General features: G+C 41.6%; 1 protein-coding gene and 1 long non-coding RNA gene across 2 annotated transcripts in view; one reads left to right on the plus strand and one right to left on the minus strand.

Annotated features, from left to right (window-relative positions):
* Positions 1–2848: 2848 nt before the first annotated feature.
* The window catches only part of LOC132111006 (neurexin-1b-beta-like), a 72017-nt gene continuing 55811 nt past the window's right edge, over positions 2849–19054 (minus strand). Inside the window, exon 6 of the mRNA XM_059518167.1 lies at positions 2849–3659. Within this exon, the coding sequence (XP_059374150.1) occupies positions 3361–3659 (299 nt within the window). The 3' untranslated portion in view covers positions 2849–3360. The remainder of the gene's footprint in view (positions 3660–19054) is intronic.
* LOC132111009 (uncharacterized) lies at positions 16635–18109 on the plus strand. Its single transcript, XR_009424704.1, has 3 exons — positions 16635–16929; positions 17194–17309; positions 17821–18109. It is a non-coding gene; the product is annotated as an uncharacterized LOC132111009 (long non-coding RNA).

Below are 19054 nucleotides of genomic sequence, written 5' to 3' on the forward strand. Positions count from 1 at the left end.
TGTTGAAAAAAAAAGAAAAGTTGATTTTGAAAACTGCAAGTTTAATAGTGAGTGGACAGAAAAATATGTGTTTGTGCTCCCCGCGGGAATGTGTTTAATCTGCAATGACACGGTAGCAATCATCAAAATTGGTAATGTGAAACGACATTATGAAACCATGTACATTCCACCAATGCACATTTTGAACAAAATTACCCTCAGACCACAAAAATAAACCCGCTGAAAGCATACTATGGCCTACATCCTAATATTTAGATCAGCCACACAACAGGATCGAGCAACGGAAGCCTCACTAAGAGTATTATAGATCCTGAGAAAACACAAGAAACCCTTCTCTGATGCTGAAATTGTCAAGGAGTGTATGAGTGAAGTGGTGACTGCTCTGTTTGAAGGGACGAAAAGGATGAAATAATCACGAAAATAAGCCAAATACCCTGTTCTGATTCCACTGCTGCAAGACGAACTGAAATACTTGCTGATTATTTGCTTGAACAACTTAACTCATATATAAAAAATGATGAATCCACAGACAACACAGACAATGCACAACTCACAGTCTTTGTCAGATTTTTTGATGAAGAAAAGGGAGAATTTCTTGAAGATGTTTTGGGTCTCACAAACCTCCAAGGACACACAAAGGGGAATGAGATTTACGAAGCAGTGAGACAGATGCTTAGAGACAGAGAGATAGACCTGAAGCATGTTGTTTCCATTGCTACTGGTGGTGCACCATGTATGATTGGGAGAGAGAGGGAACTAGTGTTACGCTTGAGAGCTCAACACCCTGACCTCATGTCACACAACTGCATAATTCACCAGATGGTTTTGTGTGCCAGCCTTGGAGAAAGGTCATTGGAAGCATGACAACAGTCATGAAACTTGTCAACTATCTAAGAGCATCCTCTGCTCTGAAACATCGTTGGTACAGCACAGTGTGTGGGCTCATGTCAGCTGTCCGTGCTTTCTAGAGGAAGCTGGAGGTGTTCAAATGTGACTTACAGCAGGACCTGCTTCACTTCCCAAGACTTTTGGATCAGACTGCAGGAAAACATCACCATCACAATTATGCTGAATTCAACTCGCTTTGAAGATTTCCCTCTGGGAAAACAAGTCTTGCTGTGCATGGGTTGTTTTTGGATGGTGAAAATACTAATGGACTAATACTTTTGCACAGATATTAGAACAAAAAGTATGTAATGTGGAAAGTGTTCATAGCCCCTCAGTTTTTAGCATTTCTAAAAGCAAATCTTTTTTTAAAACATAATGGACTGTTTGTGAACACCCAAAATATATTTTCTGCAATTCTGTAGTTATCTGCAAAAAATAAAAAATAAATAAAATACATACATGAATTCAGTTTAACAGATGTTTATTCATCATCTTCTAAAATGAGAGTGTGACTGGTGAGGCATTATTAGTTCTCTCTATGCTGCCCCCAGTGTTCAATTAACTTGCAGGTGCTGATGAACACGCAGTGTAAAGCTGAGGGACTCCAGACAAATCTAAAAGCCTTACAAAGCCACCGGAGACAGCAAAACAAGAGCACAAAACCACTGAAAATTTTAAGCCTGCATGGATTTCCTTGATCTCACAGATGGGAACTGAGTGGCCAGTTTGCAGTCTCTGGCTGAAGATCACATCTTTTTACAGACATGCAGAAGTGCTGCAGGAGCTGAAGAGCAGCATTGAGCAGCTGGAGAAACTTCAGCACAAGGTTTTTGAGGAGATCCAGCAGATGCCACCCTCACAGGAGATCTACCCAGTCGACTGCACAATGGAGAAAGAGGGAAGTGGCTTTGCTTTGATGCTGGACACTAAAGACTTTTCCCCAGAAGAACTCAGAGACTGATGCATGCGTGTACATGCACACACACACACACACACACACACACACACACACACACACACACACACACACACACACACACACACATACACACATATCATTCGAATGTTGTTTTTCTATTGAATTAAAACAAGACATAAAATGACATTTGCTTTTGTACTCACTTTTCATGATAAAGAAATTCTGTAAATGTCTGTATGAGGGGCAATAAATGATTAAAAGAAAAATCCCCAAAAAGACATTATCAAATGCTCGTCAACAAAAACAAATAAATAATGCTGTAAAATATTTTCATCATAACATTTTTCGTTTTTGTTCTAAAGATGTTACAGTGCTAAAAGAAGGATGTATAAATGGTGTTAATCATAGTGATAATATAAAAATATAAAATATATGTAGCACACTAATTAATTAACTAACTAAATGCATACATGCATACAAACATACATGGTGATAGAAATGCATTTATCCAAGATGACACATATTCATAAATTACATTCATTCATTCTGGGTAATATTTTATTTGCTTGATAAATGTTTCAAAGCTAGTTTTAATGCATACAATTTAAAAGTCTCAGAAATAAAATACTGTATAAAATTTATGATTGCATTCTGAAGGAGTGTAAACACAATTAAACATGGACTCATCCCATCTGTCGCTGTAGGCTGAGAACTATCTCTCGGGAGTTTAGGTTTGTGAGTTTATTGATAGTGATATGTCTTTGGAAAGCTCTGGCTTCACTGTTTTGTGTGTCTTTCAGAGTACATTCGAAAACATGGGCCATGTATGTGCACACCCATAGTCAAAAAGTTAAGAGACAACTTTTAAAGTCATTTGCAGATAACAAAATAGAAAAAATAAAATGTAAACAACAAATTGCATTGTTTGTTATCTTTAAACTCTATAATAGACACATGTAAGACTCTTTTTGACATATAGTAGACAAAGTTTGCATCCTCAATGCAACAGGTTATAAAACAAACAGTTGTGGTTTTACTGTATAGAAACATATTAAATGAGACTTAACCATAAAATCCATTATCACGGAGATATCCACAACTGTTTTGCAGCCATATGTTTGTCAAAAATAATCTTCTTTTCCATTTTATCATCAACTGTCATTCATATTAGCTCTATAAGAAATATCATGCTTCGGGAAAACAAAACAAAACACAAAAGCATTTTGTAATAGTCTATTGTGTATTCTTCATTCCATTCTTGCATTTGTTACACAAGAAAGTGAGAGTCATCTTTTCATCACTAATGGGTAATTGTTGGATATTTAATCAGCTTGTCTTACTCCGACTGCTGGACATTTTCTGAACATCCGCAGGTGGCTGTCCTTCTGTTCTTTCATCTATTCCATTGTGCGTCAAACATTAAAGATTTCTGCTGTACCACTGTTTAAGACATAATGACTAAATGCTTTTCCACAATCTCTCAGTTTTTGTTATCTTACATGAGTAGGTCTTATAGTTGACTTTTGTGAGAACTGTGGATGAGAATGATAGAATCACACATAATACTCCTTGTTTTTCTTGCTCTTGCTGACACTATTGGTACCATCCATTGGTTTCTCCTTTAAGATTGTTTCATTTGACTGGGCAGAATTGCAAATGTAGTTGCGACTCTCATCCACATGGTACGATCCTTCATCACGATTGCGGTATTTGTACATGGCATAGAGAAGAATAAGGATGCAAAGTGCAGCAGCAGCCACGATGCCAGCCACCATGCCTGTGGTACTGCTGGACTCATGGAAAACCTCCGACTGACCAGGATAGCTCTTCACCCCTGGGCCAGTAGGGTTAGCTGAAGAAACAAAAACACAGAGTCAGTCCATCCAACCTGTCTCACCAAAATTCACCAATTGAGTTAGTATACGTAAGATACTTCCAGCTTTTGCACACAAATGTGCTTTATCTTATTTGATCCAAGTGATACACACACACACACACACACACACACACAAACAGATGGTAAGTAGCTGACCTGTGTAGGTTTCCTGCTACAAAAGCTGCTGCTTCTGACTTTTAATCAGATAATGAAACTGAGCACATGCACTACCTGAGAGGGCACGTCTCCAACATGAGCTGACTTCAAAATGCAAGAGCTCTTTCAGTATAATATAAAGCTGAAAACATATCATTATATGCGATACACTCCTCATCATCCTGAACATCAGAGAGGTCATACCAAGATCATGGACACATAATAGTAACTAACTTTTATTAAGTTAGTACATCGAAAAACACTATATGACTAAATGGTAGGTGTTCGTTCAGTTACATGACCACAGGCAACATCAAAATTAAAGATAAAACAGGCAAAACAAGCAACTTAACATTCATAAAGGGGAACATAATCTCACAAGCACTATATGTGAATTCTGTAACATCAAGTGTATGCCACCACAATATAAATAGTACTGTTTGTGAACATACGAACCATTCGATTATAACGAAAATGTAATATATTTAGATAATGAGTTAAATGACTGCTCTTTAATAAACATCATCCAAATTAGAAATGAACACTTCTCAAATCCTATTTACTACTGGAAAATTCTGAAATAATTTTGGTACCAGAGTTTCTGTCATAATCTTTAATCATTGCTGCTGTCAATGTTGGTCTCCCAACTACATCCCTTTGTCTTGTCGCAAAAGTACTGTATTTATAGTCTAGATATGAACAATCATTTGAAGCATATTGTATGTTTTATAGCAGTGAAATAAGCATGTATTTTACTTAAATTCCAGAATTATCAGCAAACTTGATGTGTAGCACAGCAATGCAATGCTACATTTAATTATTTCTGACGTTAAAGCCGTTGAATATGACAAGCTTGTAATCACAACTTCATAAATGGGAAATTTCAGATAGCACATGAGGGCAGCATAAGCCCTCACATCCCAACAATATTAGTAATGTCTAATATTGCTTAGAATGCTTAGAAACACCTTCAGATTTTTTTCCTTTTGCCCAAGCTGTGTTTGTCTAGAGATGCTGCCCTGCCTCATCCTCTGGCAAATGTCACAGCAGATACAGTCTCATCTTCTGACCTACCTCCATCTCCTAAAGCTCAACCTGAGTTAAAGCAGATGAAGGTGTTGTTAGGATTAAAATGTCATTGGTTTTTGTACAATTAATTGCAGGAACTGTCAGGGATCTGGCAAGCCCGGTTTCAGCCAATCCACAACGCTCACGTTCCCCTGAGTACTAACCAGCCACACCTGCCCCGCATCAATGATCCAATCACTTGTCTCCTGAGCTCCTGACACTTCACTGCTGACCAGACGTAATGTATACTCACCCTTTTGTAACACTAACCTGTGTCCTTGTTCTGCTGCCCTCAGGACCACAGATCACCTTATCGTTACCTGTGATTCAACGGTCTCTGTAGGCTCCTGTGTATATCCCGAGCTGGTATTAACTTCGGCCTCTGTGAAGGAAGAGAACATATATGAGCGATCTGTGACTGTGGCTTTGACACTCCTGAATCAAACGTACTCCCCTGTCTACGATCCAGTCCCCTGTGTTCATTGTACTGCCCACTCTTGAAGACACAAAGTATTCACCGAGCACTTGAATATTGAATAAACACTGTACTGAATTCACCTACCTTTGTCTCCTGTGCATATCCTGACAGAAGGCTTGACCAACACCGAAAAGATGAATTCAGCACAGCCTGAGGACAGCGCTTCCGCTAATCCCGCTTCCACGTTGGTGTATATGGCAAGTTCAGTGTCACGACCAGTGCCCGGTCGGGAGGAAGATTGCAATGGGTTTTTATTACAATGTTCACTCGCACTTGAGCAGCACGCACACCAATACCCTACGGAGAGATATAAAATCTCGTTCATAATACAACAACTGTCCGGACCAGCACTGAGATGGACTGAAGCTCTGTGGTTTCAGGAATCCACAATCACCTCCTCCTTACAGAATTTCATCGGCCATTTCAAGGAACTGTTTGGACGTCCTGTGGGAGATTCTTCGGTCAGCGATCAACTCTTAAACCTGCGACAAGGTAAAAGGACTGTCTCAGAGTATTCCCCTGAATTTCGTACTTTGGCCGCAGCGAGTGGATGGAATGAAAAGGCTCTTCTGACAGTGTATCAACTAGGACTAAACCCTGCACTCCGACTCCAACTCACCATATGTGAAGACAATCTGAGGTTAGAAAGATTCATGCAACAAGCTCTCCGAGTTCACCTTAGATCCCAGTCCTGCTATCGGGATGCACACACCACAGATAATGCTCCTTGCTGAAACGTACCTGAGAAAACCCCTGAGCCACAGCCGGAAAAGATGCATAGTAGATTCCCAACGTTTATCCCCAGAAGAACAAAATTGTCAGCGGGAGCTTAAACTGTGTCTATACTGCGGAAGTGGTGAACATTTTATATGCACCTGTCCATCTCGTCCTCCAAGGTTAGTGGTGAGTTCGGTTCTTCCTCAACCTTCTGTATCAATCCCACAAACCATATGTGTGAATCTGAGGTTTAGAGGTCTCAATGTTGAGGCTACCGCCATTGTTGACTCCGGATCGGCTGGCAATTTAATTTCAGGGAAGTTCGTTAAGACCCATCATCTCCAAAGGACTCGAACTCCAAAGCCATACTCCATCTATGCAGTGACAGGCGAGATGATAAATAAAGGGTACGTAACATCACAGATAGCCCCAATCACACTTGAACATAACCACCAAGAACAATTCACCCCCTTCATTCTCACTAATAGTCGAGCTGAACTGATTTTAGGCCACCCTTGGTTGACCCAACATCAGCCTTCAATAGATTGGACCACGGGGAAAATTCTAAAGTGGGGTTGTAACTGCCATTTCACTCAAGGAACATATTCCACACCATATGTCGATGACCATCCTGTCTCCATGTCAATAAATTCCACGTCAATTGAGGGTCCCAAAGAGAACCTATCTGTCAATGTCCCATCTGGTTATGCCTCATTTGCAGACGTCTTCAAACCCCTAGCAGCCTCCAAGCTTCCACCACAACACCCCTGGGATTGTGTTATTGACCTAGTCCCTGGAGAGACCATTCTCAAGGGTCAAATTTACTCCTTGTCCATCCCAGAACAAAACGCCATGAAGGAATACGTAGAAGAAGCCTTGAAACAAGGGTACATCCGACCGTCCACTTCCCCAGCAGCTGCTAGTTTCTTTTTCATCCCAAAGAAAGATGGAGGGTTACGACCGTGTTTCGACTACAGAGCTTTAAATAAGATAATGGTAAAGTTCAGCTATCCACTTCCTTTAATCCCATCCTCTCTTGAACAGCTCCGGGATGCCCGTATCTTCAACAAACTAAACTTACGGAACGCATACAACCTGGTCAGAATTCGGGAAGGAGATGAGTGGAAAACGGCTTTCATCACCCTCGCTGGGCATTCCAAAGCTTCATGGATGAAGTCCTCCGTGAGTACCTGAACCGTTTTGCTCTTGTTTACATAGATGACATACTCCTTTACTCTTCCAATGAAAAGGATCACCACTGTCACGTCTCCAAGGTGCTTCAACGTCGCAGAGAGTTTTCTTTATCTGTAAAGGCGGAAAAATGTTTCTTTCACCAACCATCCATCGAATTCCTGGGGTATAACATCAATGACAAAGGGGTGAAGATGGATGACCGGAAAACCCAGGCGATCACTTCGTGGCCAACTCCCAAGTCTATCAAGGAGCTTCAGAGGTTCCTGGGCTTTGCCGACTTTTATCGCCGCTTTATTAATCAATATAGTATGATTACCGCACCACTCACTTCTCTCCTAAAAGGTAAACTAAAGACCCTCCAGTGGAACCCCGAAGCTGAGCAGGCATTCCAAACCTTAAAGACCGCTTTCACAAAAGCTCCATTACTTCAACACCCAGACCCAGAGAAAAAGTTAATCGTGGAAGTGGACGCCTGCACAACTGGTGTTGGCACCATCCTGTCCCGGTAGTCTGAGAATTCAGCCAAACCTATGCCATGTGCCTATTTTTCCAAGAAATTGTTCCCAGCAGAGAGAAACTATGATATTGGCAACAGAGAACTCCTTGCGGTAAAGCTTGCACAGAGTGGAGACACTGGTTGGAGGAAGCCAACCAGATCACAAAAATCTCCAATTTCTGAAGGAGGCCAAAAGACTCAATCCTCGCCAGGCCAGGTGGGCCTTATTCTTTACCAGATTCTATTTCCAGATAGCTTACCGTCCAGGATCCAAGACTACAAGAGCTGATACTCTGTCCCGCCTCCACACCCTTGAGGAGATCCCTGAAGAACCAGAGCCCATCTTGCCCACCAGGTTATTTGTTAATCCCATCCAGTGGGACCTAGATGAAATGATCCGCGAATAATCACAACCCCAGCCCATCCCACCTGCATGCCCACTTGGGAAGGTGTATGTATACGAAGATCATCGTAGACCCCTCATCTTCCATGCTCACTCCTCCGTAGGAACAGGTCATCCCGGGGTAAATAATCATGTCGGATCGAGAACCCCAGTTTATCTCAAGGGTATGGCGGTCGTTCTTCGCACTACACAATGTCACTGTAAGTCTAACTTCCGGCTATCACCCCCAGAATAATGGGCAGACAGAACGGAAAATTCAAGATGTCAGTTGCTTCCTTCGAACCTTTTGCCATCAAAACCAAAACCTCTGGAACCGTTACTTAGTCTGGGCAGAATATGCACAAAATTCACTCCGACAGTCATCCACCAACCTGACCACCAACCGCACCTGAGTGGCGCCGATACAGGGTGGCTGCCTCCGTGACGTGCTCTGCAGTTGTTTTTGTGGTTTTGTTAGTTTGTCCTGTCTTTAGTTATATTCCTGCAATCAGTTTCACCAGGGACGAATTGCTGGATATTCGGCAACACACATCTCCCGATATTTCACCGGTTTTCGACTATTCTGATGTTTTGCTGGACATTCTTGTCAGCGGAGCGGCTGCGCTGATCACACGCTTCAAGAGGACGCGCAGACGGGGAAAAAGAGCTGGCGCGCTCGTGAGACTCAGAAAACACGGATTTCGAACGCCGTTGCCTAGCATCCATCTGGCAAATCTCCGCTCTCTACCCAACAAAACGGACGAACTGCTTCTGCTCTCTCGGACAAATAAAGATTTCTCTCACTCTGCTGCTCTGTGTTTCACGGAAACTTGGCTGAATGACACCATACCGGACAGCGCGCTCCATCTGCCGGACTTTCAGCTGTTTAGAGCGGATCGCGACGCAGAATCAATGGGGAAATCGCGCGGCGGCGGGACATGCTTTTACATCAATGAACGGTGGTGTACAGATGTAACTGTGTTAAAGAAGACGTGCTGCTCAAATCTCGAAACGCTCTTCATTAACTGCAAGCCGTTCTATTCGCCGCGGGAGTTTCATTCGTTCATTCTGGTTAGTGTTTACATCCCTCCTCAAGCGCACGTGAGCTCAGCTTTACAGAAACTCGCTGAGCAGATCACAGAGACAGAACAACAACACCCAGACTCTGTTTTAATTATTCTTGGGGACTTAAATGAAGCCAATCTCTCCCGTGAACTGCCAAAATACAGACAGCATGTTACTTGTCCCACAAGAGACAGTAATATATTGGATCACTGTTACACAACAATAAAGGATGCATTTCACTCTGTTCCACGAGCAGCTTTGGGACGTTCTGATCACCTTCTGGTTCATCTTATACCGACCTACAAGCAGAAACTAAAATCAGCTAAACCTGTATTAAGGACTGTAAAAAGATGGACTAATGAGGCAGAGCAGGATTTACAATCTTGTTTTGATCTCACTGATTGGAGTGTTTTTGAAGCTGCTGCCACCGATCTGGATGAACTCACAGAGACCGTAACATCATGTATCAGTTTCTGTGAGGATATGTGTATTCCTACCAAGACTCAACTAAATTACAACAATGACAAACCGTGGTTCACTGCAAAACTCAGACAGCGCCGTCAGGACAAAGAAGATGCTTACGTGAAGGGGGACAATGTCGTGTATAAACAGGCTAAATACACACTGGAAAAGGAGATCAAAGTGGCAAAGAGGAATTATTCTGAAAAAATAAGGACTCAGTTCACTTCGAACGACTCCGCATCAGTGTGGAAAAGCCTAAAGAAGATCACCAATTACAAGACACCACCCCCCAGCACTGTGGAGAATCAACGACTGGCAGACGATCTGAACGAGTTTTACTGCAGGTTTGAAAGAACACCCATCACCTGCCCTGAACACCTCCCCCAACAACCATTCACACCATTCACAGCTCCTGCAACCCATCCTGATCACCTCTCCAATCAACCGCTCTCACCATTCACAACTCCTGCAACCAACCCTGAATGCCTCTCCAAACAACTGTTCACACCACTCACAACTCCTGCAACCCAACCTGAACACCTCTCCAATCAAGCGCTCTCACCATTCACACCTCCTGCATCCCCCCTCTCCCCCACACCTGCAATACAGATCAGCGAGGATGCGGTGCGCCAGGTCTTCCGGAAGCAGAAAAGGAAAAAAGCACCAGGCCCAGATTGCGTTACACCAGCCTGTCTGAAATCCTGTGCTGACCAGCTGGCCCCCATCTTCACAAAGATCTTCAACAGATCGCTGGAACTGTGCGAAGTCCCTTCATGCTTCAAACGCTCCACCATCATCCCCATCCCCAAGAAACCCAAAATTACAGGACTAAATGACTACAGGCCTGTGGCTCTAATGTCTGTAGTCATGAAGTCATTTGAAAAACTGGTGCTGGCCCACCTGAAAGACATCATTGGACCCTTGCTAGATCCTCTTCAGTTTGCCTACAGAGCAAACAGGTCTGTGGACGATGCAGTAAACATCGGACTGCATTATGTTCTGCAACACCTAAACAGACCGGGGACTTATGGGAGGATCCTGTTTGTGGACTTCAGCTCTGCCTTCAACACGATCATCCCAAACCTCCTCTTGCCCAAACTAACTCAGCTCTCCGTGCCCACCTCTGTCTGTCAGTGGATCAACAGCTTCCTGACAGACAGGCAGCAGCTAGTGAGACTGGGAAAATACACATCCAGCACCCGTACAATCAGCACCGGAGCTCCCCAGGGCTGTGTTCTCTCCCCACTGCTCTTCTCCCTGTACACTAACGATTGCACATCTAAGGACCCCTCTGTCAAGCTCCTGAAGTTTGCAGATGACACCACACTCATCGGCCTCATTCAGGACGGTGACGAGTCTGCTTACAGACAGGAGGTTAAAGAGCTGGCTGTCTGGTGCAATCTCAACAACCTGGAGCTTAACACGCTCAAAACAGTGGAGATGATCGTGGACTTCAGGAGAAACCCCCCTGCACTCCCCCCACTCACCATCATGAACAGCACTGTGACTGCAGTGGAGTCATTCAGGTTCCTGGGCACCACTATCTCTCAGGACCTGAAGTGGGACATTCACATTGACTCCATTGTGAAAAAGGCCCAGCAGAGGTTGTACTTCCTTCGCCAGCTGAGGAAGTTTAACCTGCCACAGGATCTGCTGAAACAGTTCTACTCCACCATCATCGAATCCGTCCTCTGCACTTCAGTAACTGTCTGGTTCAGCTCAGCTTCTAAATCTGACCTCAGAAGACTACAGAGGGTAGTCCGGACTGCTGAGCGAATTATCGGTACAACCCTCCCATCTATTCAAGAACTGTACTTATCCAGAGTGAGCAAAAGGGCTGTTAAAATCACTCTGGACCCCTCACATCCAGCACACTCCCTCTTTGAACTGTTGCCATCTGGTCGACGCTACAGAGCACTGAGCACCAGAACAACCAGACACAGGAACAGTTTCTTCCCTCAGGCAATCCATCTTATAAACAGCTGATAATAACTGTGGGACACACTACACTATTTATATTTATATACACTACACTTTTTATCCAACACACATACTTAGCGTACACGTAAATCTTTTGCACATAATATACATGTACATACATTGGACACACTACACTACTTATATATTTATATTATATATACACATACACTTATTTATCCAACACACATACTTAGCGTACAGTTAAAATCTTTCCACATAATATACATGTACATACATAAATGCTAATTTTAATATACCTGCAATACATTGTCAATTTGTATATTGTCAATCCTTACCCACCTATTTGTATTTTTTTGTATTTTTTATTCCTTATTGTCTTTTTTGTTCTGTCGCTGTTATGTTGCACTGCGGAGCTCTGTCACGAAAACAAATTCCTCGTATGTGTGAACATACCTGGCAATAAAGCTCATTCTGATTCTGATTCCAATGTGTTTTAGGCTATCAACCTCCTCTGTTCCCCTTATCCGGTGAGCCATCTGAGGTCCTTGCAGTTAACACCTGGTTCCAAAACAGTGAGAGGGTATGGAACCAGGCACACCACCATCTCCAGCAGGCCGTAAATCGTTACCAATGCTTTGCCGATACTCACCGAAGGCAAAATCCCACATATCAACCTGGACAACTGGTTTGGCTCTCAACACGGGACATCCGGTTAAGACAACCCTGCAGAAAACTAAGCCCTAAGTATATAGGACCTTTTTTCCAGTGGAGCGACAGATAAACCCTGTTACTTACCGGCTCCGTTTACCCGCTCAATGCCGGATACACCCCACCTTTCACGTTTCTGTTAAAACCCCATAACTTACCTGTTTCTGTTCCTTCTGCAGTCCCGGTCCCTGACGACAACCCCCCGTTACCACCCATTGGCGCTGAACCCATCTACACAGTAAGAGAGATTCTAGACTCCCGACGTCATGGTGGGCGACTAGAATATTTAGTAGACTGGGAGGATTATGGACCAGAAGAAAGATGTTGGGTACCTCGTCACGATATCCTCGACCCCAATCTGCTCACATAGTTCCATGCCCAACATCCGGTAAAGACCGCTCCGTGACCACGAGGCAGGCCCCCACTTCTTTCCTTTGTTGACAAAGCTGTGGCTACATTCAAGTCAGTTTTATTTGTATAGCGCTTTTTACGATACAAATCATTGCAAAGCAACTTTACAGAGAATTCAGTTTCTATAATATTTAGTAGTAGCTTATCAGTGGTATTTTATCCTTTATGTACATATCACAGAAATGTATGGAAAAATCAATTGAAGATGTAATCAAACAGGCGACAAATACTATTAACAGCAATTATTATGATGCAAGCGAAATTATAGCTAAATTTGTTAGTTCTGTATGTTGTTTCAGTATTGGCATCATCTGTCCGGTCCATCATCGGTCCTCTGATGGGTTTGCATCATCTCTTCTCAGGTGTTCTGGATCCAGACTGAAGCTTGTGTAAATCCTAGTTACCACGGGATGTCAATTCTCAAATCAAAGATTATGAGATGCATTATTTGAATGCTTGGCCAAAGAAATGTGTCTTTAATCTAGATTTAGCACGAAGAGGCATAAAACGACACACTCACTTGCAGGTGATTCTTTATTACCAAAGTTCTGGCACTGAATCGTTGTTAATAAAGAATCACCTGCAAGTGAGTGTGCAATCTTATGCCTCTTTATACTACTTTGATGTCTTCTGACCGGCATCTCAGATGGTGTACATATGCATGCTTATTTTAATCTAGAATTAAACAGACAGTGTGTCTGAACCCCAAACATTATCAGGAAGGCTATTCCAGAGTTTGAGAGCCAAATGGGAAAAAGCTCTACCTCCTTTAGTGGACTTTGCTATCTTAGATACTACCAAAAGTCCAGAGTTTTGCGACCTTTGGGAGCGTGATAGATTGTAGCGTGGTACAAGACTAGTTAGGTACGCAGGAGCTAAACCATTTAGGGCCTTATAGGTAAGTAATACTATTTTGTAAGTGATACAGAACTTAAAAGGTAGCCAGTGCAGAGACTGTAGAATTGGGGTAATATGATCATATTTTCTTAACCAGGTAAGTACTCTAGCCGCTGAATTTTGGACTACCTGTAGCTTGTTTATTGAAGATGCAGGACAACCAAGTTTGCTATAGTTTTGTAATAGATCTATGACTACAGTATTTCATGATCTATGGTGTCAAACGCGACACTAAGATCAAGTAAAACTAGCAATGAGATGCAGCCTTGGTCTGACGCAAGAAGCAAGTCATCTGTAATTTTAACAAGTGCAGTTTCTGTGCTATGGTGGGGAAACTTAAAATTCTTCATACAGATAATTTTTTTCTACATGGAATGGCGCTATAATGGACTGTTCGTTTGCAGTTCTGGATGGCACACAAGTCTGAAGTACACTATTTAAGTAAAGGGGTTCATAGCCAGTGGTAGTTTTGTGGGCAAACATCAATACCTTGAATTTTATACAAACGACTATTGGTAGCCAGTGCAAATTAAATAAACAGAGGTGTGACATGCACTCTTTTAGGTTCATTAAAGACTACTCTTGCTGCCACATTCTGGATTAGTTGTAGAGGTTTGATCTGGTGGGAAGAACTGCTAAGAAAGCATTGCAATCCTCTAGCCTGGAGAAAACTAGAGCTTGAACAAGGAGTTGTGTAGCATGTTCTGAAAGAAAGAGCCTAAGTCAGGCCTAAGTCAAAAACTCTTAGTAGCTCACAAATAGCCTTGGTATCCAATTTAGTGCACTCATCAAAGTCCCTCATAAAACTGGAGCTTGGTAAGCCAGAAAAACAGCCAAGGTGTGCAAAGCTGAAGTCGCATGACCAGAATTCAAGTACACCTTCTTCAGGAAAGACGACGTCAGTCTGCATGGCTTAAACGAAAGAGTGGGCCTGTATTTACACAGGGTGTCCGCGGATCCTTAAAAAGTCTTAAAAAGTCTTAAATTCCATAATGTAAAAATAAGGCCTTAATTAGCATTAAAATGTCTTAAATCCGCGTTTCAAAGGTCTTAAAAATACAATCAAACCGACACCATAAAGAAGATTTTATTTTCATTTTAAAATCATGTAACATTTCTTCTATTTGTCACGCAGAAAAAATAGGCGGAACCATCTAATAAATTACAAGTTCGCAGGGAAATTTGATAGGTGCGTGACTGGATATTAACTTTAGCAAATGGTGAAAATTTCTTGCTTTAACCATGGGGAAGTGCAAATATAATGAAAACTGGTTACATAACCCTAAATTTGCGTCGTGGTTAAGACCAGTTTGTGGCAATGCTTTCGAGGTCCGGTTTATATTGTGCAAGAAAGTTTTAAAACTCGGAACAATGGGGATCAAAGCTTTGGAGACCCACATGCAGTGCGAAAAACACAAAGCGGCTGCGGAAACCTGTCGGAAAACACCAGGTATTTCTCAGTTCTGTTCCGTTGCGCCCACCTCAGTACCACAGAACGCAGCTCCATGCCTTACTCCGGCATCTGCATCAGCTTCAAGCACCACGGTTTCTACACCACAAGACACCCGAACAACGTTTGGCTCCACCGCAACGCTCAGAGCTGAGGTACTCTGGTGTCTGCGTACTGTAACAAAGCACCAGTCCTATAACGCTAACGATGCTATCGGGACATTTTTCGAACCATGTTTCCCGATTCAGAAATCGCTCGTACATTTGCGTGCGGTAAAGACAAAACTGCATACATTGCCAGATTTGGACTGGCTCCTTACATAACCAAACTCCTCGTTGCAGATGTTAACAAGGAAATGTTTGACGAGAGCCTTAATGAAACGTCCAAAAATAAGCAATTGGACTTGCATGTCCGATATTGGGGACAAGATCACGTCCAGTCAAGATACTTAGGTTCACAATTCATGGGACATGGGACAGCTCAGGATTTGCTTCACCATTTCAAAGTAAGTACCAACCCATCACTAATCATTTTTATGCATTCTAGCTAGCAGTAATTATTCTTTTTTTATATGTAGTGTGTATGTATATATTAGACACATTCATATTTGTAATATTTTTGAAAGAAGTTTCTTATGCTCATCAAGGCTGCATTTATTTGATCAATAATACAAAAAAAAAATAATAATAAATTATTAAATATGTATAGCCCAAGTAATTTATTCCTGTAATGGTAAAACTGAATTTTCAGCATCATTACTCCAGTCTTCAGGATCACATTCAGAAATCATTTTAATTTGCTGATTTATTATTAATGTTGGAAACTTTTGTGCTGCAATATATTTTATAACCTGTGATACTTTCAGGAGTCTGATTAATACAAAGTTATAAAGGAAGAATGTTTATTTAAAATAAAGCTTTTGACTGACACCATCAGAAAAGAAATGCATAACTTTTCAGATTTTGATAAAAGATTACCATGGCAAACAATTTTTTTTCTGTGTATTAACTTGTTAAAATTGTTCACCACAAGATTAGTAATATGCGCTAACAGAGTAAATAGGGTCAATTTTGATTTCATGCCGACTTTGAAATAGAAAACCATTGTTTTAAAATGTAATAATATTTGGTAATATTACTGTTTTTTTTTCTATTTTTGATCAAATAAATGCAGCCTTGGAATATTGGCATACCAATATGCCAAACTTTGATCTCATTATTTTATTTAACTTTTGTTTGTAGGAATGTGCACAGCAGCTTGACTTGCAAAAGCTTCTATCTGTTTCTATGGATGGTCCAAATGTAAATTGGAAGTTTTTAGAACTGCTGCAACAAGAGCATCGTGAGCAGTTTGGTGGCACAGCTAATTGTGGTGGGGAGCTGTGGCCTCCACACCCTACATAACGCCTATAAACATGGTTTCTCCTTTTGGAAGCTAGAGAAGGTTCTGAGGGCCTTGCACATACTCTTCCACAATGCGCCAGCTAGGAGGGAGGATTTCACTGCTCTGACTAAATGCACAAAATTTCCACTTCCGTTCTGTGGACACAGGTGGCTCGAAAATCTACCAGTCGTGGAGAGAGCTTTGGAATTCTGGCCATCAGTGACCATGTACATGGATGCAGTCAGGAAAAAGAAGCTACCAAATCCGGGAACAGCATCGTATGACACTCTTGAAGTTGCTGAAAAAGACCCTCTTATTCTGGCGAAGCTACATTTCTACATGGCTATCACAAGGACCTTCAGTCCTTTTCTTACCTTCTATCAAACGGATGTACCAGTGATTCCGTTCCTTGCCAAAGACTTGGCTGAGCTGATGAAGGTCATTCTATTACTGCACTCTACTCTGATAATGCTAATAATTAATCTGATCATTTTAATTGTAATCTTATGGAAGTTTGCATATTTTGCGGACAATGGTATTAAGCAAACAAAAAGAACAATACTTGTTACAATAGTATACTACAATAGTCTTTTTTTATGTTGAATTTCAATTAATTAAATTGAAATAAATTAAATGAAATATTTGGGTAACATTCTTTGTGTGTCTTTTGGCAGAGTATGCTGAGGCGTTTTGTGAAGAAAGAGGTACTCAAGGATATCGGTTCACTGCAGCTGGTCAGGCTGGATGTCAGTGACAAACAGAGCTGGGTCAACCTAAAGGAAGTAAACATGGGATTGGGTGCAGAATCACTCCTTAAGGTATTCTTTCACCTATAAAATTTTAATTTTGATGGATTCAGCTGAAAGCTTGATTTTTATAATAGGTAATAATAGGTTATAATAGGCTGTTTACATCCTCCCACCAGGAACTACAGAAACAGAAAAAGATAGGTGAACTCACAGCCCTGGAGTTTAGGAAAGACTGTGTCAAGGTGATGTGTACCATCACCCAGAAAGTACAGGAAAAGAGCCCATTAAAGTATCCTGTAGTGAGGCAGGTGGCCTGTTTGGACCCCAGCATGATGATGTCTGACCCTGACTGGTGCAAGAGCAATATGACAAAACTGGTGCAGAGGTTTTTGCAAGCCCAACAGTTGTCAGGAGGTGTCTCTGCTGGTAGGAAAGATTAGTTTAGTTCTATCAGAGTGTATTAAATCAAGTTATGAAATATGCTTTTAAATGTAAAAAATGACTTGTGTAAATATTATGTATTAATTTATATGCATACATTTTTATAATTAAATTAATATTATTTTGTTGTTTTCTTCAGGTGATGTTATAATCCAGCAATTCAATGATTTTTTATCTGTTGAAAATGAGAGCTTATTCTCATACAAACCAACAGAAACCAGGCTAGACATATTCCTGCATGGAGTTCTTGGGCAGTGCCATGAGTTATGGAGCTTTTGCAAGAAACTGCTTCTCCTGTCCCATGGGCAGGCAACAGTGGAGAGAGGATTCTCCATTAATAAAGAAGTGGAGACCTGCAATATGCAGGAGGAGACAATGGTCAGTCATCGACTAATATGTGATGTCAGCATCTGTGGGGGGCTCCTCAATGTCCCTATCTCAAAGGAGTTACTGGCCTCTGCTGCATGTGCTAGATAAAGATACAGAATGCACCTTGATCAGCAGAAAAAAATCCAAATCACTGATGTCCAGGCACAGAAGCGCAAAGCTTTGGAAGACGACATCGAGGACCTGAAAAAAAAGAAGAGAATTCTGGTCCAGGTATCTTCGAGCCTGCAGAAGGATGCTGACCAGCTTGCAGAAGAAGCAGAGGGAAAAGCTGGCACCTTGATGGCACAGCTCATTACAAAATCCAACACACTGAGGAAGCGATATAAAGAAAAAACAAATGAATTACAGCAAATTGAGACAGAGTTGGATACAAAGGGCAAAGAACTGAGATCCATACAGTAAAAACCCAATGTTCAGATTATTGGCATGCAGTGTACATGCCTCATGTTACTGCTGTGCAGTTTGTTTGAAATCTTTGTAGGCTGTCGATGTTCTGCCTAATGTTTAGTCAGTCTTTGCACTATGTTTTGCAATTTATTGTTCTTTCACGCCTTCAATATGTCAATAAACAATGTGTGTTAAGGATCGTAATTGGTGGTATTGTTTGCTGTTTGCAAATTTGTTGATATGAAATTGGTCTTAAATTAAATTCTGCATGGTATTAAAAAGGTCTTAAAAAGTCTTAAATCTAACTTTCAGAAACCTGCAGATACCCTGTTACATGTAGACTCTATTACAGGAGGGAAAATGGGCCACAAGGGATCAGAGTATGTCAGCGGAGTGGAGCTTAAACAATTTCTCCTCCGTGGTCTGAGCATTTAATAATCACTCCACTTCAGCTCCGCTCCAGGTTCACCATTTCTTGCTCCCGCTCCACTCCGGGCTCACTGATATCAGAAAAACAGCTCTGCGTCTGAAGTACTGTAATTCAGTATGTTTGAAATACCACAGTTCAACTTCTGTTCATAAAATATATTAAAAAA

This window comes from Carassius carassius, chromosome 30 (genome assembly GCF_963082965.1).
Source record: "Carassius carassius chromosome 30, fCarCar2.1, whole genome shotgun sequence".
Taxonomy (NCBI): domain Eukaryota; kingdom Metazoa; phylum Chordata; class Actinopteri; order Cypriniformes; family Cyprinidae; genus Carassius; species Carassius carassius.